This window comes from Vigna angularis, chromosome 3, assembly GCF_016808095.1.
Source record: "Vigna angularis cultivar LongXiaoDou No.4 chromosome 3, ASM1680809v1, whole genome shotgun sequence".
NCBI classification, from domain to species: Eukaryota; Viridiplantae; Streptophyta; class Magnoliopsida; order Fabales; family Fabaceae; genus Vigna; species Vigna angularis.
In genome coordinates this window covers 14,177,761-14,200,048 of record NC_068972.1, presented here as the reverse complement: position 1 = coordinate 14,200,048, position 22,288 = coordinate 14,177,761, and the positions used below count along the sequence as shown (strand labels likewise).

At 37.7% G+C, this 22,288-nt stretch overlaps 2 protein-coding genes across 3 annotated transcripts in view; one reads left to right on the top strand and one right to left on the bottom strand.

The window, feature by feature from the left end:
• The first annotated feature begins 2,309 nt into the window (after positions 1-2,309).
• Positions 2,310-6,689, top strand: LOC108323074 (leucine-rich repeat receptor-like protein kinase PXL1). The gene is made up of 2 exons (XM_017555416.2): positions 2,310-6,102; positions 6,238-6,689. The coding sequence occupies exons 1-2, from the start codon at positions 3,414-3,416 to the stop codon at positions 6,648-6,650; spliced, it is 3,102 nt and encodes a 1,033-aa protein (XP_017410905.1). The 5' UTR covers positions 2,310-3,413; the 3' UTR covers positions 6,651-6,689.
• Positions 6,690-7,348: 659 nt separating this feature from the next.
• LOC108323112 (probable inactive ATP-dependent zinc metalloprotease FTSHI 5, chloroplastic) overlaps positions 7,349-22,288 on the bottom strand; it is a 28,575-nt gene continuing 13,635 nt past the window's right edge. The window contains exons 12-19 of one of the 2 annotated variants that reach the window (XM_017555459.2): positions 12,413-12,595; positions 12,088-12,207; positions 11,006-11,191; positions 10,799-10,873; positions 9,159-9,218; positions 8,981-9,088; positions 8,159-8,239; positions 7,349-7,706 (exon numbers count right to left, since the gene is read on the bottom strand). In XM_017555459.2, coding sequence (XP_017410948.1) covers positions 7,644-7,706; positions 8,159-8,239; positions 8,981-9,088; positions 9,159-9,218; positions 10,799-10,873; positions 11,006-11,191; positions 12,088-12,207; positions 12,413-12,595 — 876 coding nt within the window. In that variant the 3' untranslated portion in view covers positions 7,349-7,643. The remainder of the gene's footprint in view (positions 7,707-8,158; positions 8,240-8,980; positions 9,089-9,158; positions 9,219-10,798; positions 10,874-11,005; positions 11,192-12,087; positions 12,208-12,412; positions 12,596-22,288) is intronic. The other variant, XM_052874392.1, reaches the window with a different exon arrangement.

Below are 22,288 nucleotides of genomic sequence, written 5' to 3'. Positions count from 1 at the left end.
AATCATCTAGACAAGTTTAATTAGGCGTGATACAAGAATTAGGAGGGTTAGAAGTTGGGGAAAATAACTGGAAATGGTAAGGATTAGTGTGAGTGTGTGATTCTGCAAAATTCACGTTCTGCAGATTATGCAGTGTCGCTATGCGAGTTGTCTCGCATAGCGAGACCCTGTAGAGGGTGCTCACTGTCTTGGTAATTCGCTATGTGAGTTGGTGCGCTGTGCGAATTATCAGAGGGTGATGCTCACTGTTTATGGACTCGCCATGGTGAATCCTGTCGCTATACGACTGGTGGTAGTATGGGATCACTGCCCATTTAATTCGAAGAGCGAGTAGGGTGCATAGCGAGAGGTTTGAGGTGTGATGTATGCTGCGAATTAATTTGCCATGCGAAATAGGGTGCGCTATGCGAATTTTAGCTATCCTTTTGTCAGGAAAATTCACCCAGCGCATCAAGGGGGGTGCGCTATGCGAATTTTAACTGAAAAACACTCTTCCCGTCAGGAAAATTAGCTCAGCGCACCAAGGGTGGTGCGCTATGCGAATTTTTGCTGTCTTGCCATGTATCTTGGTGCGTTGAGAGACCTGGTTCATTGAGTTTCATATTTTTCCACATCTGTTTGAGCTGTTTGATGTTGTTTGACTGCCAGGATGTATGTATGGTTAAAGAAAAAGGATATGTGGTTAAGAGTATGTTAGTTTGACGTAATTCCATGATCCTCAAGGAGAGGATACATGGTGGTGTTTTGGGGTTGTATAGAATGATTACATGGTAGCTCAGTTTTGGGGGTCATCCTGAAACTCCAATGGTCTTTCTTCTCATGTAGAGAGGATTGAACCATGTGGTGAGGAGTAGCAGGAGGTCCTAGTCTTGGGTGCTTCCATATGATCCAAGGTGAGTGATAACGGATTAACCTCGTGACTGTGGCCGGGCGGTAGTGCCCAAAGTTCCACCGGGCGGTAGTGCCCAAGTTTCACAAGGCGGTAGTGCCAGGGCGGTAGTGCCCAAGTTTCATAAAGCCACCACGAGTGCAAGACCCGCCATAGCTCGGTAATCATTCTAGTCCGGACGAGTCGGGGTATAAAGTAACAAGTCTTGTGATGTCACTTTACCATGTGTATCAAAGTAATGGATGAGTATGTGTAGTGTGATTGTTGTATGATGGTATGAGTATGTTTGACATAATTATTATATGAGGTTTGCATGCATGTTTTATAAATGATTGGTTGCATGTTAGCTCACCCTTGCTTGTTTGTATTGCTTGTGTATGTTTCTTTGGCAATGATCATCCACTTGGATGGGAGCAGATGGCGGGGAGGATACTTTGAGAGCAGCTCTTGATGGAGACGGCAGTGTTGCAACTTAGATTTGCTAGTTTTATTCATCAATTTCATATTATTTGGGAGAACTTATGAGTGTTTAAAGTTTTAAATTCTCCGAAATTTCCAGAGAGAAATTCTAATACTTTAGTCGAAAATTTCGCACTACTCTAAGGATGACTGTAATCCTTAATTAACTCTTGACTGCTTTCCTATATTATGCATAATGACGTCTTTATTATATGCATAATGACGTCTTTATTATATGCATGACGTATATAATTGGGATGTTACAATAACTATGTAAAGACATTTTTATTTAGATTTAAAAAACTGTAAAGTAAAAGTTTGTAAAACTTAATACATTTTTAAAAAATTTGAGAAACTTAAATTTAATCTTAAAAAATGACATCATTCTATTTAAAAGAGAGAGAGTACTTTTAATCTTTTATCATTTAAATTATATATAGTATAAGAATGAGATAAAGTCATCATTTAGAATAATATAATTTCAAAACGATTATTTAAGTGAAAATCGGGTTAAAACAAAATAATACACTAATCAGGTATTAAGACACTATGGATATAACTAATTTTGGCCCATCTAGATATTAAGAAGTATACATTGTTAATTAATTATTTACTTTTATTGTGTTTGTCTTATATACTATCATTCTGAACGTTAGAGTATCTTTGCAATCACTCCAAACTATCATCACCCGAATTGATAAAAGTAATGATCGAAGAATTTAGATTAGAATGCCTATTTTTTTTGGCAGAAAGGGTAAATATAGTAAATCTAGATACTCCATTCAAACCCTAAAATTACATTTTAGTGGATCCAAATAGAACATCCCAGCTATGTAAGTAGATATACCAAACTAAATTAAATAAATAATAAAAAAAGAAAATAAAGTTTGGAAAGATTAAATTAAATATTTTGTTAGAATTATGGAAATGTATTGGGTGCCCATAAATAATAAATTGTTGGGTCTGAAATATGATTAATGGCGGTGGTGGGCCTGTGTCTTGGTCGTGGAGCCATGTGGGGAACCTAATCTTTCACCCTTTCAAGATTCGAAATTGGGTACAAAAGATAATAGTGTGTGACGTAGTTGTAAGCATTAAGCAGCTTCTTTTTTCTCGTGGTTGAATCACTTCCAATAATGAGGAATCAAGTACTGTTTCTCTTCCCCCAGGAAGTTCCCCAATTCACATGCCTTCCAGCCCTTTCCCTTTTATTGTTTATGGCTCCAATTATTAATCTTTCATCTTATAGCTTCATTAAATTTTATATCTATCACCATCTATAATAATTAGCATAGAGCCAGATGTACCCATGTGGTGGCCATAGAATGGGACACAATTGCTTTATCAAAGGGAATGGGGTTTGGTAGGTGCAGACAATCATTGTCACATAACACATTCCCTACTAAAATACACTTCTCTACCTTCTTTACACACTCCACACCACAAACTTCCAAACTCTCTTCTTTCTGCCCTGGTTTTGCATACTCAATACCTACTTTGGAAGTGCTTAATCATACAATTTGGCATAATAAAGCAACATGATTCTTAATTACTTGCACTTCTGGTATGTGTGACCACTTATGCTAAGTGGTGAAAATATACTAAATTCAACTCCAAAATCCGATGTCTTAGGTTCAAATCCTACGTTATTGTGAGTAGGTGATTCAACACCAGACGCTATATAGCTACCTTAGTTATATAGATCGTTTACCTAGGTACAGAATGAGACCCCAGGTCCAATGTTTGATTAAAAGCAAAAGTGGTGGTGTTACCATTAAAATAAAGAAGACTTGGATCAGTTAAACTACTCGCTTGGGTTGACATTATAAGCAATTCTGGAACACATTCTGTGCATGTTATGATGTCTAGGGGATTTCAAATGAGTCCAAAGATTGACAGTGATCAGTTGCACATGATTAGGTGGTTAAGATCCCAAGTACCCACGTATATCCAATAAAATAATTGCCTTTTGGCTTATCATTTATCTGTCACTCATTAGATTAACTATAAACTAATTTGTCTCTCAGAACTTCCTTCTCCTTCCCTTCGCTCCTTGTTCCCTGCTATGCAAAATGCAACAAGATTAAGAGGATCCAACACCAAGAGAGCAACCACCAAAATGCAAACCCACCTGCTGTTCTTCTGTTGTTACATTGGCCTCTCACTGGCTTTTACTGAAGCTGCAGCAGATGATGAACTGTCAAGTCTTCTCTCAATCAAAGCCACTCTCATTGACCCAATGAGGCATCTGAAGGATTGGCAAATTCCAAGCAATGTGACACAATCAGGATCACCCCATTGTAACTGGACTGGAGTTGGTTGCAACTTTAAAGGCTATGTAGAGAGTCTTGACCTCTCCAACATGAACCTCAGCGGTCGTGTTTCGGACCACGTTCAATCTCTTTCAAGTCTGTCTTATTTCAACATAAGCTGTAACAACTTTGCTTCATCACTGCCCAAGTCACTGTCCAACCTCACCTCTCTCGAGAACTTTGATGTGAGCCAGAACTACTTCACTGGCAGCTTCCCCACTGGTCTTGGAAGAGCTGCAGGCTTGAGATTAATCAATGCATCGAGCAATGATTTTTCAGGTTTTCTTCCTGAGGATATTGGAAATGCAACCATGCTTGAGAGCCTTGATTTTCGAGGGAGCTACTTCGTGAGTCCAATCCCCAAGAGCTTTAAGAATTTGCAGAAACTCAAATTTCTGGGCCTTTCAGGCAATAACTTCACGGGGAGGATTCCAGGATATCTCGGTGATCTAACTTCTCTGGAGACATTGATTATCGGATACAATTTATTTGAAGGTGAGATCCCTGCAGAGTTTGGGAACCTGATCACTCTTCAATACCTTGACTTGGCTGTAGGAAGTCTCAGTGGACAAATTCCAGCTGAATTGGGTAAGCTGACAAAACTCAACACAATTTACTTGTACCATAACAACTTCACAGGAAAAATTCCTCCTGAACTTGGAGACGTAACTTCACTGGCATTTTTGGACCTCTCTGACAATCAGATCTCCGGAGAGATTCCGGAAGAACTTGTTAAATTGGAAAACCTGAAGCTCTTAAACCTGATGACGAACAAACTAACTGGACGAGTACCAGAGAAGCTTGGTGAATTGAAAAATTTACAGGTGCTTGAGCTCTGGAAAAATTCCTTACATGGTCCTTTGCCACCAAACCTTGGGCAGAACTCTCCTTTACAGTGGTTGGATGTATCCTCTAACGCACTATCTGGGGATATCCCTCCAGGTTTGTGTACAACTGGAAATCTCACTAAATTAATCCTCTTCAATAATTCCTTCACTGGCTCCATTCCAAGTGGACTTGCGAACTGTTTGTCTTTGGTACGTGTTCGGATTCAGAACAATCTTATTTCTGGAACTATTCCAGTTGGCTTTGGAAACCTCCTTGGCCTTCAACGGCTAGAATTCGCAAAGAACAACCTCACTGGGAAAATTCCCTCTGATATTACCTCATCCACATCGCTCTCTTTCATTGATGTATCTTGGAACAACTTTGAGTCATCTCTTCCGTCAGATATTCTTTCTATTCCAACCCTTCAAACCTTCATTGCCTCTCATAACAATTTTGGAGGAGATATCCCAGATGAGTTCCAGGACTGTCCATCTCTCTCTGTATTGGACCTTTCAAACACTCATATTTCTGGCACAATCCCTGAAAGTATTGCTTCTTGTCAAAAATTAGTCAACCTTAACCTTCGAAATAACCACTTGACAGGAAAAATCCCAAAATCAATCACAAGCATGCCCACTTTATCTGTTCTTGATCTTTCCAACAACTCATTGACCGGTAGGATTCCTGACAACATTGGCAATTGCCCTGCTCTGGAATTGCTGAACTTGTCCTATAACAAACTTGAGGGTCCAGTACCCTCAAATGGGATGCTGGTGACCATAAATCCTAACGATCTTATTGGCAATGAAGGTCTTTGTGGAGGCATTCTCCCTCCATGTTCTCCAAGTATGGCTGTGACAAGCCATCGAAGGAGCTCACATGTCAGACACATCATAATAGGTTTTGTGGCTGGCATTTCAGTGATTTTAGCTTTTGGTGCAGCATATTTTGGTGGTAGATGTTTGTACAATAGATGGCACTTATATAACAACTTCTTCTATGATTGGTTCAAACAGAACAATGAAGATTGGCCCTGGAGACTAGTAGCATTCCAGAGGATCAGCTTCACTAGTAGTGAGATTCTGACTTGCATGAAGGAATCAAATGTTATAGGAATGGGGAGCACTGGTATCGTTTACAAAGCTGAAATCCATAGACCTCACGTAACCGTAGCAGTGAAGAAATTGTGGAGGTCACGAACAGACATAGAAGATGGAAATGATGTGTTGAGAGAAGTGGAACTCCTAGGGAGACTTAGGCACAGGAATATAGTAAGGCTGTTGGGGTATGTACACAACGAAAGAAATGTGATGATGGTTTACGAATACATGCCTAACGGGAATCTTGGAACAGCACTACATGGTGAAGAATCTGCGAGGTTGCTTGTTGACTGGGTCTCAAGGTACAACATAGCTCTAGGAGTTGCACAAGGGCTTAACTACCTCCATCATGATTGCCACCCACCAGTTATTCACAGGGATATCAAGTCTAACAACATACTCCTTGACGCAAATTTAGAGGCGAGAATAGCAGACTTCGGGTTGGCAAGGATGATGATTCAAAAGAACGAGACAGTTTCCATGGTGGCTGGATCATATGGATACATCGCACCAGGTTAGTACTTAGCTCTTCTTATCTGATCTAGCGTGGCAGTTTATGCCCTGATTTCTGTTTTCGTAACTTCTATCTCAAACAAGTGAAAGTGAGAGACAATAGATGATTAACTTAATGATTGGGTTATGGTTTTAGAATATGGATACACTCTGAAGGTTGACGAGAAGATTGACATATACAGCTATGGGGTGGTGCTTTTGGAACTTCTAACTGGCAAAATGCCTTTAGACCCTTCGTTTGAAGAATCTATTGACATAGTCGAATGGATACGGAAGAAGAAAAGCAACAAATCCTTGTTAGAAGCACTGGATCCTGCCATAGCTAGTCAATGCAAACATGTCCAAGAAGAAATGTTGCTTGTACTCCGGATTGCACTTCTATGTACCGCAAAGCTTCCCAAGGAAAGACCACACATGAGAGACATCATCACAATGCTTGGTGAGGCAAAGCCAAGAAGGAAAAGTGTTTGCCATAATGGGGGTCAAGAAAGCAGTAGCATGGAAAAGTGCATTGTCCTTACCACCTCCCCTGCTATAAGTCTTTTGTAGCAACAAGTTTTTTACTAATGAGAAATATATTTTGAATTTTGTGGCCTGTGAACTTTTTATGTATGCTTTGCCTGCGTCGACCAAATTTCTATCATATAGTAAATACATGTATTTTCGGTAAGATATTGATTCGTTTACTCCTTTTCAATTGAGGAAGGAAGGGCGACGATTTCAGAATCGCAATCAGATTATCAACAGCATAGTAAAATGTGCTTAAAGTCTGTATACTGAGTCGTCGACTCTGACACCATTTTAATTACAGTTCACCATCTCATCAAAGACATGTATAGCATTTGCAAACTTTTTCTGGCCATTTTCCCCTATTAACTTTCATTATTGTCTTAATGCACGCCGATCGTTTATCAACTCCAAATTCTTTCACTGGTTCTTTCCAGTTATGCCTTCATTTTCACTAGTTCAGCAGTCGCATAGTAAATTAAGGAAGAACTTCAGTGCCCATAATGTCAATGTCGCAGCTTGACAAGTTAGAAACTATTCCGTAAAATTTATGCTGCACTCAAATTGTCTCTAAATAAAAAAAGTGACAAATGATCTACTTTGTTTTCCACAATTATGAATGTGTCATCATAGATATTTCGAGTTAATCCAAGCAATTTGAAAGAAAATACAATCACAACCAGTACACGTTCCAGTTCTGCTGATTCGTTCTAGTATTCAAAGCAATAAAGAAATGTTAATCAAGCAGAAGTGTATTGGATAGGAAGTCCAATAACTTTAAAATAAACAATTAATGTTACAATGGTAACGAAAAAAATATTGTGATCCAGTTGACATCAAGAAAAGAAGGCCGAGAAGGAAAACTGTTATCTCTTCTCATTCAGACGAATAGGCATGATATTAGTGTATTTTGTATCCTAAACTGTATACATTTATCGAAGTACAAAATGACAGATTGCCCTCAAAAAACATCAGTCATAAAAAGAACAGTAGCCGCACCTCAAATTGTTCCGTACCCTACAGTATCCCACTAATCTAGGATGCTAGTAGAGCACTTCCTGGTGCATTTCCTCTTTCAAGTAAGCTGACAGATGTTGGCTGGAAAACATTGATGGAAACAATAGTGAGATTAGTCCATTGCTAGATGAACACAGCAATTCGGATATTGACTAAATTATACATGTAATACCACTCTTTAGAAATAATATTACATGATGCAAACAAAAACAAAAATTAAAGCCCCCTTGTACTGTGGATGTTGGTTTGAAACTCAAGTTGACATGAATTTCAATCCATAAGACTACAATACATCCGAAGAACCAGAGGCTAAAGCTACTCATTACCAATAAAAGCAAAACCTTTACAACGTTAATATTGGCTCCCTTTCGTATAAAGTGACTTGCAGGGGTAAAAACCACTGCACTAAGGTTGCCAGAATAGTAGGAAGATCAAGAGTATTCGGAATAAAGTTCTCCAAAATGAGTTTTGACGTTTTATTCGTATCCTCTGTAAGAATAATATTTTTCAACTTAAGAGATAATAATATATACCTCACTAACTCGGATTTCACCAAGCGTAAATGGCTCTTTCTCCCTGATTACACCATTATCTTTAGTAATTCTTTCTAAGTCCTGCTAGAGGGAAGATTAAAAGTGTTATGAACAATTCAGAAATACCTTCCACCACGTCCAACATGAAATATAAAGTGAACTCGTTGCATAGGCACTTCAATACAAAACTGGAATTTTTTATCTGATGTCACTTCCACTTTCAGTATTTCATGCACAACACAACATAATAGATACTAAATGAAGATATGCACACAAATTTTAACGATAACCACAAAAATGGAACAAAGTGAGTTCATTAAACAAAAATTTTAATACCTTCTTTACTAAATGAAAAGAATATCTCCAATGAGTATCATAGGTTGGTAACACTCCCACCAAATATAAAAAATTACATTTAGCAAAAATAAATAAATAAATAAATGCAAGCTTAAAACCACATTAATAGATTTTAAAAGGGGTAAGAGAATGCAAAAAAACACATAAGATGAATTTAGGCTTTCAGATGGGTATCTATCCTAAATTCACAAAAATTGACCTTCATAGAAATCAGAATGAATCACAGTTAGCGGTAAAAGATTCAGCCACTGTATTCTGTGTATTTGGAAGATAGTGATGCCTAACGTGAGTTTTACATTGTATTCTCTACATTTGGAATGACATACTGAATTTACAACAAAAAAAAAAGTGCACTTTAATCAAAATTTAGAAAATATATAGTCAGGTTAGTTTAGGTATTAAAAGACACTGTATGATAGGCAAGTAGACAAAATACTAGATAGAGCATCTCAAACACTGTATTACCTTCCCAGTCAAAATTTCAAACTCAAGCAACTCCTCCACTATCTTTTCTAGTACTGGGCGATTTTTCAGCAGCATTTCTCTTGCTTTGAGATATGCCAAATCAAACATCTAGGAACATCACAAAAGATTATATTAGATATTTTTTTATATAAGTTAAACTTCTGCTAATGCATGATACCTTTTCAACTTTAGCTGCCATCACATATTCATGGTCATCCCCCATACTTAATGCCGTGACCTATGCCAGTAGAAAAACATAAGAAATAGTCTATAATATACTAATATTAAAAACCAAGGTCAATAAACATGTAATCCTTTGCTACGCAGCTACTGAAATCTTCCATTTGTTCATTTGATCAAAGCCCCTCAAGCAATACATTTGTTTATCAGATTCAAAGGGCAATGCTCTCCATTCATGAGAGGAACAGATTATCAAATCACAACCTCCACCAGGATTCTTAAAATACCAGTTTGCAGATAATTGTTAAATATGTCTTTGAGGGAACCGGTTGACACTGGAATAAATTATGAAAAATGTGTACCATCTTACACCAAATTATGGAAAATATAGTAGAACCATTGAGTTATAATGGGCTATCATTATTCATTCATGACCATCTTACACCAAATTATGGAAAATATAAATGAAAACAAAGAGTGTGCAATTTGAAAAGACGACTTGATGGCACATGAAAAATATAGGATTAATATAAGAAATTTGTTGGGCAATTAATGCATGATATATACTATAAATCGGCTTATAAGTTTAACTCAACCCTACAAAACTGATTTATAATGTAAAGTTTACCCCTACTTATATACTCTAAATTAGTCTTATCTCTAATCAATGTGAGACTTCCAACACACCTCCCTCAAGCCGAGGTATATATATCTCGTGCATGGAACTAGACATTAATGGATAGTTCGATAGCAGCCCGATAGGGGGTGGAATGATATGTCCAACAAATAACAAATCTCACTAGAGTAAGTTCTAACAATAGCTCTGATACCATATTAAAAAATGAACTTTAATTCTAACTCGATCCCACAAAACAGGCTTGAGGTTTTGCACCTACATATATACTATAAATTGGTCTTATCTCTAGTTGATGTAAGACTTCCAACAAATTCAATTATACTTCTATTATATGAAGAAAAATACTCTCATTTAATTGATACCAATAACAAAGAACACAACTTATACATATGGAGATATTTCAAATCTGCTATAAATAAGGAAAATAAATCACACATTAACTGGAAACAAAGTAACAGAGAGATATTTCAAAAATATAAATCTAATCTGATTCAGATATTCCCCACAACTTGACCATACAAATCAGGACAGGTATAACTTTCCTAATTTACTCATATATCCATAATTTATTTTGAATTATAAAATCCTAATGTTCGTAATTGATCCACATTCTATATCTCAGATTCCACATCTCATAGCTCTTTTGGGAGATTATCTATCCAACATTACGTTAATTTTCCCCATTTATACAGCCGGGCAGTACTTGCTCTATTAGCAGATCAATAATTATTTTCATTAAAGATATAATAATCTTCTTAACCATACTTAATATTATTGATGCTGTTGAGAAAGAAAGGAGGACATATCAATGACCATATTGAATATTATTAACCCCATTTGAGAAAGAAAGATATATTAATGGTGTGCTATGTTAAAACTAAGCTTCAAGCCACACCTACAAAATAATTCAATCTAACTTTTCAACGATCACACAATCAACATCAAGAAAGAAAAATTAATTCAACAATAGTAGTTGAAATGCACATAAGAAAGGTCTATACCGCATTACTGTGGTAGTAAATTGCAGGACTGTCGTCGGGTCCCCACCCATACTGAATGACCATTCGAGTAGCTATCTGTTGTAAAGAAAAGAATGGTCAGAGTTTATACTCACATCCTTTCGTTAATATTATCATTTTCCCAGAAATTAAAATATAAAAAATAATGGGATATTTTAGCTGACTGAATTAAGTCAAATATAAACCAACCTCTTGCGCCTGCTGTATCTCAGAAATAGAAAGTAAGTTTTCTTCCCCAAAAGGAAGTAACATTTGGGATGCAACATAAGAACCAAAACAAAATACAAGCTTCTTTTCGAGATATGATCTTGATTCTGAGTTCCCATTGATGGAGCCCTCATTTCTTGCTTTTGTGATTTTTGTACATCCAATTCCCTGAATAATTGTCAATAATCTATCATTAAACAAATATATATGACAAGTCAGTTTTTTTAGTAATAAAATAAGTCAGCTAATTTTCCTCTATTGGCCTTTCCTAACAGAATTGTAACTACAACAATGACTAGGAAGCAAGTTCGAAAAATACAAGCTACCAAGAGTTGGCTTCATATTCATCAAAAATCAGGTTACTGCAGTCTTGACTGTGTTGGTATACAGCAACAGATGGCAGGCTAGACAAGCCAAAGTAAACATACTAGGCCCGAGTCAAGAAACCATATTTTACATTTGAAACACACACATATACACATTAGAAATGTTATAGAAGCATAAGAGGAATGGAGAAAAACGTAGAATTTGAGAGAAACTCTCTTTGGGAATCTTTAAATTTAAAGGTCAGTATAGGAATCCATAAGACAACTCTTTATCAGAAATACTTAACTTCTTTAAAATTCTACCTAGAAATTCAGTCTTCCAAAATCAATCATATTTACTTTCAAAGCATTGTTCAGTCAAGGAATGCTACTAAACATTCTTTATACATTCTTATTATTGTGTGAAATCCATGCAGCCCCTCTAAAAAAATAATAAAATAGAGGGTGGCTCAAGATTAGAACACCTCAGATGAATTTTACCCAATAATCAGTGTGTTTGGCAGTAGTTCTCTAGGCTGGTTGTCCAGATTATACACATATAATGTAAAACTCATGGCCTTGTATACATCCAGTCGTCATACTTGGCAAATAACAGAAGCCAACATTAGATAACTAGAAAGCCTTGCTACAACAGCAGTTGAAATGGCCTTTGAAACCCAGATTAGAAAGTTTGATAACTAAAAAGCATTGCTATGATATTGACAGGTAATATATACCAGTCTAATAAGTGAGACTAACCTGCCATGATTGAGGTTCAAGCCAAAGATTATCAACAACATCAAAATTGGGTAATAAAAGAGCAGTGAGACCACGACCAGCTGCCCAGACAGCATGTGGAAACTTCGTTTCCCTTGTCCACTGAATAACAAAGAAACATCATTTTAGATATATTTGTAGCAAGTCAATTATTTTTCATCTTCTAAAATAGAGAAAAACTCAGACTGCAACTACTTGTAAATAAGTGGAAGAAGAAACTCGGTGATAATACAAATGAAAATATGTACAAGGCAAAGCCTTGCTTTGACATCATAATAGCCATTATGTGGAGATGACAGTTTCGTACATCAAGTGGAGGGCTCAAAAACTCTATCCCATTGCTTATTTGGCCATATGGTTCCATCAAATCAACAACATTCTGCAGATCTTGTTTTGTCAATGTCAGTCCAAGATGATTCACCATCGCTTTGCTAAACTTATTGAAAACTTTGGTCTTCCGCAACCATGAGGGAACCATAGAGCTGAAAGTCTAAGAAAAAATAATAAATATATTTCACTTCATACAGGAAAAACTATCACACACTATGACTATAAAAAGAAAGTGATCAATATGGAGTGATGCAATAATGTTTTCAATTTGCTTGTTCATTTTATCTCTTGATAAAAATGAACTATATGAAAATTTGCAACAAAGAAAGAGACAATAACACGTCAAATGAATTGTATTATTCATTATCTTATTATTGCTATTATTAAGTTTGAATTCAGTATCTTTAAAGCAGATCACACACCTCTGTATCTGTAGTATTTTTAGAAAAACTATAAACAAATGTGATTGCAAAATTGATAATCAAAAACTAATTAGGGATGATACAGATAATGTTAGGTTCCTGGATATGAGACCTAACTGTCTCACAGCACACACTCACACAATTGCACCCAAATGGTAAGAAAAGAATGAATGTATGTATTCACATCAACAAATGTCATGTACAAACCAGTAACCGGGAGCCTAACCCCCCTCCACAGGCCAATGTCCTGTCTTTGCTCAAAGAATACAAAAACTCAATAATCCCCATGTACACACACACCCATTATTTATAAAGTCTCCCTTCCACTTCCCACTGACTAACTCACTGTCACACAACTCTTCCCTCCCAACCGTCCTCTCATTTCCTCTTCCTTCTATCCTAAACCCACTATTTCCTATTACCTTATATCCTATCATTATTTGTTAGGTTTCTGGATATGAAACCTAACTGTCTCACAGCACACACTCACACAACTGCACCCAAATGGTGAGAAAAGAATGAACGTATGTATTCACATCAACAAATGTCATGTACAACCAGTAACCGGGAGCCTAACCCCCCTCCACAGGCCAATGTCATGTCTTTACTCAAAGAATACAAAAACTCAATAATTCCCCTATACTGACTAACCCACTGTCACACAACTCTTCCCTCCCAACTGTCCTCTCATTTCCTCTTCCTTCTATCCTAAACCCATTATTTCCTATTACCTTATATCTTATCGTTACACCCAGCTGCAAAACAACCTTGTCCTCAAGGTTGGAACCGTGAAACTTGATCTTCGAGCTCTTCTTCATCATCCTCTTATCATATGAAGGGTACCCATTGGCTGCTGCCCTCACATTCAGGTCTGGAGGTTTCGGTGGTGGCAAATCCTCCTCCAATGTCTTCCATTCTTCTTGGATTCTATTAACGTCGAGCATTCTAGTCACCACTTTTCTAGAATCATAAGCCCTGAGAAAATGGTCTTCGACGTCTTTCAGTGCTTCAAGCAGCTCTCTCCCTTCTGCAGGTGTATCACGAACTGCAAGCCCCCTTTGCTCCCCTTGACTCTCGGTGGCCACATCCACCACCTTTACTGTTTCAACACCACTAATCGCTTGCAACGCAACACCTTCACTATTACTTTTATTATTATTATTATTTTTCTCTTCAACACTCACCACGTTGTGCTCAACCTCTTCTCTTTTCACCCACGAAAAAACTGATTTTTTCTCGCCCTTCCCCGATCCATTATTGTGAATGGCATTTGCTTCTCTTCTTTGCTCCCATTGATCCAGCACTCCTCTCCTAAGGATATTCAGTAGTTCTCTCCCGTTCGAATCTAGCAGTCCTCGCCCGTTCGGTTTCGGCCGTCCTCTCACGTCCAGATCCGGCAGTCCTCTCTCGTTCGATTCCGGCTATCCGCTCACGTTTGGATTCGGCTGTCCTCTTCCGCGCAGATCTGGCAATCCTCTCCCGTTCGGATACGACTTTCCTCTCCCGTTTGGATCCGGTAGTCCTCTCCCGTTTGGATCCTGTAGTCCTCTCCCGTTCGGTTCCTGGACGTATTCTTCTGCGGTGCCCGACTGCTTAATGGCTGCCATCCTTTCAAAGGTTGTACCCCTGTTCCTTCCTCCAAATCGCACCACCATAGCTTCCTTCAGTCCTTCCCAAGAACGATTCTTGGCTTTAGCCTTCCAGGCCTGGATCCAATACCTAGCACTTCCCTCCATGCTAATATATGTCAGGCGCACTTTTTCTTCCTCTATCACCCCTTTGGTCTAAAACTTTCTCCGCCCTATTAATCCACCCCATAGGAGCAAACCCTTCGAAAGTGGGTAGTTCTACCCTTTTTACCCAATTAGGTTGGGCATCTCCTCGGTCTTCATCCAGTTCCTCCTTAGAGCTCTCTCTTCTCCTACTCCGATTCCCGTTAACATAATGTTGATCTTCATCTACAAACCCTGGACTGCCTTCCAATCCTTTTTCCTGGTTCCACACCCTTCCTCTAAAACCTCGCAAGAGTTCCCTAGTTTCTTGCCGCATTTCTTGCATATTTTTTCTCCATTCCGCCATGCTCATTTTTGGTTCTGTCCTGCTCATTTTTCGTTCGTTGGTCCTCCTCTCCAAGGTATTGTCTCTTCCTTCTATGCTTCCACCCTTTCTTGATCACTTCTTGATCGCTTCTTGATTCGGCACTCCTCTCCTAAGAAAACCGGCAGCGCTCCCTTGATGATCATCAACACTCTCTTGATGATTCGACAACACTCTCTTGATGATCCGGCAACACTCTCTTGATGATCCGGCAGCACTCTCTTGATGATCCGGCAGCGCTCTCTTGATGATCCGACGGGTCGGACCAATTAGTTAGGTTTCTGGATATGAAACCTAACTCTCTCATAGCACACACTCACACAATTGCACCCAAATGGTAAAAAAAGAATGAATGTATGTATTCACATTAACAAATGTCATGTACAACCAGTAACCGGGAGTTTAACCCCCCTCCACAGGCTAATGTCCTGTCTTTCCTCAAAGAATACAAAAACTCAATAATCCCCCTATACAGACACACCCACTATTTATAAAGTCTCCCTTCCACTTCCTACTGACTAACCCACTGTCACACAACTCTTCCCTCCCAACCGTCCTCTCATTTCCTCTTCCTTCTATCCTAAACCCATTATTTCCTATTACCTTATATCCTATCAAATAAATATTATGTTAATGTGACAAAATCTAATAGCTAAAATTTAAGATTTGTCTCCTCTTAGCTAGATAAGGAAATTCAGGAGAATAAACTCCTGCTTGTAACCTGTACTGATGGACCCAAGTAGTGTGTAACCAGATGTCTCTCTTGGAATTCGATAAAGACTACCATTTCCATTGTTAGTTAGATATAACTGCCAGTAATTCTGACAGCTGTCAGTTTGCTAGACTGCCCAGCTTGTTACACTAGTCATATGTACTCTATAAATATTGTATTGTATCATTTCTTTTTAGACATGAATGAATAGTATTACGACCACTTTTTCTCTCTGAATTCTTTCCATATTATAGTATCTAGAGCTTGAGAAAGTTTCACATGGCTATCAATCCTATGCCTCCAAGCTCGCTGTTGACATTGTAAACAAGCCAACTTTTCTGCCAACATCACCTCTATAGGAAGAGCCATACTTTTTAAGCCTCATGCTTTGACCTTAGGCTAACCTCAGAGCCCACCACAAAGTTCTAACAATTTGTTAGGATCATTGAACCCTGTTATAACTTCAAATTCACTTCTATCCAATTACAGAAGCATTGGATGACAAGAACTATCCTGTGTGAAAGCAGCAGAAGAAACCTGTGCTTCATGGCCACAAGCTTCATAAGTTTCTTCTCAATCGACAAGTCCAATCAAGGCATCTAAAGCAAACTGTAATGCTGATTGGAAATTAGATATTGATGATAAACGTTTCACATTTAGTGCCTGTGTCTTTCTGGAGCTAACCTTTATTTCATGGTGGTCCGAAGAGCAATTTGACCATAGCTGCTGCTGAACTCTAATGGTGAAATCTCTACTCCATGAGCTCCTGTGTTACATGCATGCATGCATGCACCAAACATGATTAAGCCTCTTCAAGTTTTTGGTATTGCTGCCTAAGACGAGATCAGTGAGTGCTAACCATATAGCTTTCAAAGACCAGATTCTGCTTTCTTGCAGACAAATTCAGAGGGCTCAGAATCCCCTACAACTTCATCCACCGAGTTTGAGGTAGGAATAATATACATAAATAGGTGATAACCAAAACAATATTTAGAACGCTCAGTACCATACATTTTTCATTCATATTGTTAGAGATCTCACATTGATTGGAGATATAACAAAATAGTATAAGTGGTAGCTAAACCTACCATTTTAAGTTAGATTTTGAAGTTGATTTGGCTCCAAGCCCAAACTATAAACTGGAATCGAAGTCAATCTATGCAATTATTATTGGGCCTATCGACCCAACACAGCCACAAATGTCCAATACTAACATCTTATGCTCAAGATGTCCAATCATCGGGTATTAAAATCTGACATTGACTAGTAATATAACCAAAATAGTGTATATAAATAAAAGACAACTCTCATCGCTTTAGCTAGTTTAACTGGGGATGAGTTAAGTTAAAATCCAAACCACAAGGTATATCATATATCTCTAATAGAGCCTTTTTGACGATAGATGTTGTTAGAATATTTACCCTATTTATCATGATTATATTGTGTCTAGGGTTACCCTATTTATCATGATTATATTGTGTCTAGGGTTACCCTATTTATCATGATTATATTGTGTCTAGGGTTACCCTATTTATCATGATTATATTATGTCTAGGGTTACCTTATTTATCATGATTATATTGTGTCTAAGGTTACCCTAATTATCATGTACTCGTATCAATTTATTTTTATAAATAGAAGATTATGAGAGGGATCAATTAAGCCCTCAAGAATTATTTTACAGTTTAATTCTCAAGTTGGTATTAGAGCAGGTTGTCTGAGTCTCTTCCTACTGTCTTTGTTGCCGCCAGTGGCCTGTGGCTGCCGCCACCAACCGCCTTAAAAATTTCATCTTTTATGAAATACCTCAATGAGCAGTCTTGTTCTAGTTTCTGTCTAGTCTCCAAGGAATTAACACCAAGGAATTTCAACACCAAAATCATAGGTTGAAGGTTCCTCATGGCATGAGGGGAGTCTATTTCTATCAAGATTCAGAATCTTAGTCAAACAATTTCACCAGTCCCTTGTCAGATCTGTTTTTGGATGCTTTGATGAATAAAGGAGACCATTATGATCTTCCACCTTCACGATTTGTCATCGGTCCGTCGTCATTTCCGTCGTTTGCCGTGAGGGGGAGTATGTTTCCAGCCACTGCAATATGTTTCCAGCCACTACATGTCCCATCAGTCAGTGATGGCAGTCCCTGTAGTTTTGTCCTTTCAGCCACTGCAGGCCCCCATCACCTCGTCAGTCAGTGATGGCAGTCCCTGTAGTTTTGTCGCTTCCAGCCACTACAGGCCCCGTCAGTCAGTGATGGCATTTTAGTCCTTGCAAGCCCCATCAGTCAGTAATGGCAATTTAGTCCCTGCAGTGAGGGGGAGTGTGTTTCCAGCCACTAGTCAGAGGCCCCAACTAGTCAGAGATGACAGTCCCTGCTTTCAGCCACTGTAGGCCCCAATTAGTCAGAGATGGCAGTCCCTGCAGTTTTGTCGCTTTCAGCCACTGCAGGCCCCAACTAGTAAGAGATAGCAGTCCCTGCATTTTTGTCACTTTTAGCCATGCAGGCCCCATCCTTACTTGATGGCAATCCAGTCTCTGCAGTTTGTCGTTGTCTACCACTCGTCATTCACTTTTGATGGAAATCAACTTTGTCAAAGTCATCCTACTTGAAGGTTCATGGTGCTAGATGAAGTTTCGTGGTTGTCCAATATTATTCTCCATAAGCTTATGAGGAGTCTCTTTGGTTACGCTAGTTTGTGAATCCAATTTGGTTTATAGACATTCTCTCGATAGTCTGAAGCATATGTGCATCTTGTTCGAAGCCAAAGTTACCACGTCTATTGTCTCGACATTTTAGACAAGTTGATTTTGTTGGATTGAGTTTATTTATTCCAAGCTTGGCACATACAATTTGTATGCTCCAGCTTGAGGGGGAGTGTTAGAATATTTACCCTATTTATCATGATTATATTATGTCTAGGATTACCCTATTTATCATGATTATATTGTGTCTAGGGTTATCCTATTTATCATGAGTATATTGTGTCTAGGGTTACCTTATTTATCATGATTATATTGTGTCTAAAATTACCCTAATTATCATGTGCTCGTGTATCAATTTATTTTTATAAATAGAAGATTATGAGAGGGATCAATTAAGCCCTCAAGAATTATTTTACAGTTTAATTCTCAAGTGATGTCAACCCTCAACTGAAAACTATTTTGATACAATCAAGGGATAGAGTGGAAGAAAAGCCCAATCTTGAAGAACATGTTGTGTCTCCAAGTAGCAGCCATCACATTGCAATTAGTGGTGGATATCTCTTCAAATTTCACGCCAAATTTGGATTTACATGGCTGCTAAAGCTATCTTCAAGTCGAACTTAAAAATAAAACTCTTAAAAAAATGTTGCTTTTTAGGGAGCATTTCACTTGTGGTGCTAGCTAACATAGAAATGGTGGATCCAGTCCTAGTTAGGGTTCAAGTAGTTTTTCTCTTTTTTTATTTCCTGGAGTTATTCCTATTTGAGTCCAACATTTTATGGTGGGTTTACTTAAACGGATTAATATGAAAGAAAGAAAATTTTTATTCAAATTTATTATTTTGAAATAGTATATTAACCTCTATATATAAAGAACTTTAACCCTAAAGTAATAATTACAAAGAGATCTCTAGAATCTTCTAACAACTTATATCAACTTCAAGTAATGCATTTAATATCCTACTAACATCACTTCCCCTCAAGTTGGTGACTGGTATCCATCATTCCCATCTTGCATGTGAGATCATGAAATTGCTCAGTGGGAAGATCTTCTGTATATAGATTTGCTAATTGAAGTCCAAATAGGACGTAAGAAGTAGTTATGAGGCCACTATCCAATTTCTCTTTAATAAAGTGTCAATCTATTTGTGTTTGGTACTATATCATGTTGAGATGGATTGTAAGCAATGCTAATAGTTGGCTTATTATCACAATAAAGGATCATAGGTTCTTCACATGTCACTTTAAGATCATATAGAATACTTCTCAACCATAACAATTCACACACCCCTTGTGCCATGGATTGGAATTCAACCTCTACACTAGACCTTGCAACAACATTTTGTTTCTTACTTCTCCAAGTCACCAAATTTATACCCAAGGACATGCAGTATCATGTGATGGATTTCCTATCTGTGACAGACCCTGCATGATTTGCATCAATATACACTTCCATTTTTTATTTTTCATTTCTTTTGAATAATAATTCCCTTCCTGAACTTGTCTTCAAATGTCAGCCTTTAAATGTCTCTCCCTTGCATCATGCATGATCGGACTAATGACCCTCAGAGCATAGGTTATGTCCGATCCGTTGAGCTATGTAAAAGAGTTTCCCAACAAGTCTTTGATATTGACCTTTATTCACCGTAGAGCTACCTTTATCACTCCCTATTCTATGGTTTTGTTCTATAGGAAATCCAATGGTCTTGCAATTTATTAGTATTATATGTTTGTCTATAGTGTTGTAATTTTTTGTACTCTGTTTTTAGTTATTTTTCAGGAGTCTTTGTCTATTTTATTTCATAGATTAGTTACAGTTCTAGGAAATCACATTGGTCTGTAACTGCTCCAACCCTCTCTCAACTGCTATGTAACTTCCTCTCCTCTTTTATATGTTCTGCTACAGAACAGAACTGTAATAATCTTTTAGAGACTGCTAATACAGCCTGCACCTTTCCAGTCACATGACTGCCTTTTCTATTCTCTAATTCTTCAGTTCATCATAAAATTCTATTATGGTATCAGAGCTAGTTCATGATCTCCAATGGCCACTCCCAGTCCCAATTCCCTCCCTTCTCCCTCCCAACATTTTTCCACCACTGTTGCTGAAAAGCTTGATGATTCTGATTATCTTCAATGGAAGCAACAAGTTGAACCTGTTAGCAAGGCTCATAAACTCCATCCTATGAAGCCTGAATACAGCTCTAGTCCTCCGCTTCTCCACTTCGGAAGCGTCTCCAACACGGACATGCATACGATACGTGTACAATATGGTCTGACACAGTGCATCAATCCAGACACAGTCCACTCTTTTGATGCGGCAACGGTGACGCGGTCAACCCTTATGATACGCTTAGGACACACGTAGCAGATTCATAGTAGTTAGAATCAATTGAATTCTTCGACTCGAATCGTGAATTGATTCAAAAATCTTCCTCTGCGATACATCTATTGAGTGTATCACTTTATAGCTTAGTGGAGCTGTCATGTTTAAATAAAAATAGAGATTCCTTAGCTTCCTCTTAATTAAAAGAGAACAATAAGACAAAGTGCTAGTGGCAACACCAACAATACAATTCCCACAATGGCAATCCGAGGAGCTCCAACAACAACTCCTACAAAAGATCAGAAGACAACTCCGACAATATATCTGACGACAGCTCCAACAAAGGTCTGACGACAACTCTGATGAAGGTCAGGCAACAGCTCTGGTGGCGGTTCCAACAAAGGTCTAGCAGCAGCTCTGCTGGACAGCAGGGTGTGGCAGCAGTGATAGAACCACAAGTTGGGTGCGACATGGGTGCCTTTCAGGCAACCCTGAAAGAAACTGTAACTAAGATGGTAAAGAAGAAATGTCGAAGCAGGGCTCCTAAGAACAAGAGCTTTGATACCAACTTGAAAGGATTAATATGAAAAAGAAGATTTTTTTTCAAATTTATTAATTTGAAACCGTACATCAACCTCTATATATAGAGAACTCTAACCCTGAAGTAATAATTCCAAAGAGATCTCTAGAATCTTCTAATAACTTCTATCACCTTCTAGTAATACATTTAATATTATACTCACAACTTTTAGTAATGCATTTAATATCCTAGTAACATGTTTGTTGAACAAAAGAGAAAATTGGAAGAGCATAACTTGTTAATTGCGAACTTTATTTATTTTATAATATAATATAAGTGAAAGAATAACAATAATAATAATAATAATAGTAATAAAAGCATAATGTATGATAAAATAAACTAAATAATTTTAATAAAAAATAAATGAAACATGTTATATATAAATATAAAAATATAATAATAAGAAATGTATAAATAATGAGAAAAAAAATAATATAAAAAACTATATATATATATATATATATATGTTAGAAGTGGACTTTAAGCTTAACTCAACTCCACAAAACCGGCTTGTAGGGTGAGGTTTGCACCCACTTATAAACTATGAATTGACCTTATTTCTAGTCGATGTAGAACTTCCAACACACCCCCCTCACGCCGAGGTATATACATCTCGAGCGTGGGATTAGACATTTTTAATGGGTGGTCCGATAGCGGCCTGATAGCGGGTGGAACAATATGCCCAGCAAACAACAAATATCGCTAGGATAGGCTCTAACCATGGCTCTGATACCATGTTAGAAGTGGACTTTAAGCCTAACTCAACTCCACAAAACCGGCTTGTAGGGTGAGGTTTGCACACACTTATAAACTATGAATTGACCTTATCTCTAGTCGATGTGGGACTTCCAACAATATATATATATATATATATATATATATATATATATATATATATATATATATATATATTTATGGTTGCCGCTATGCGTTGTGGACTACTATGCTCTAGGCCAATTATGTTAGTCACTCAGATAAGACTCTCAATTTGTTATACTGAGTAGTTAGCCTGTC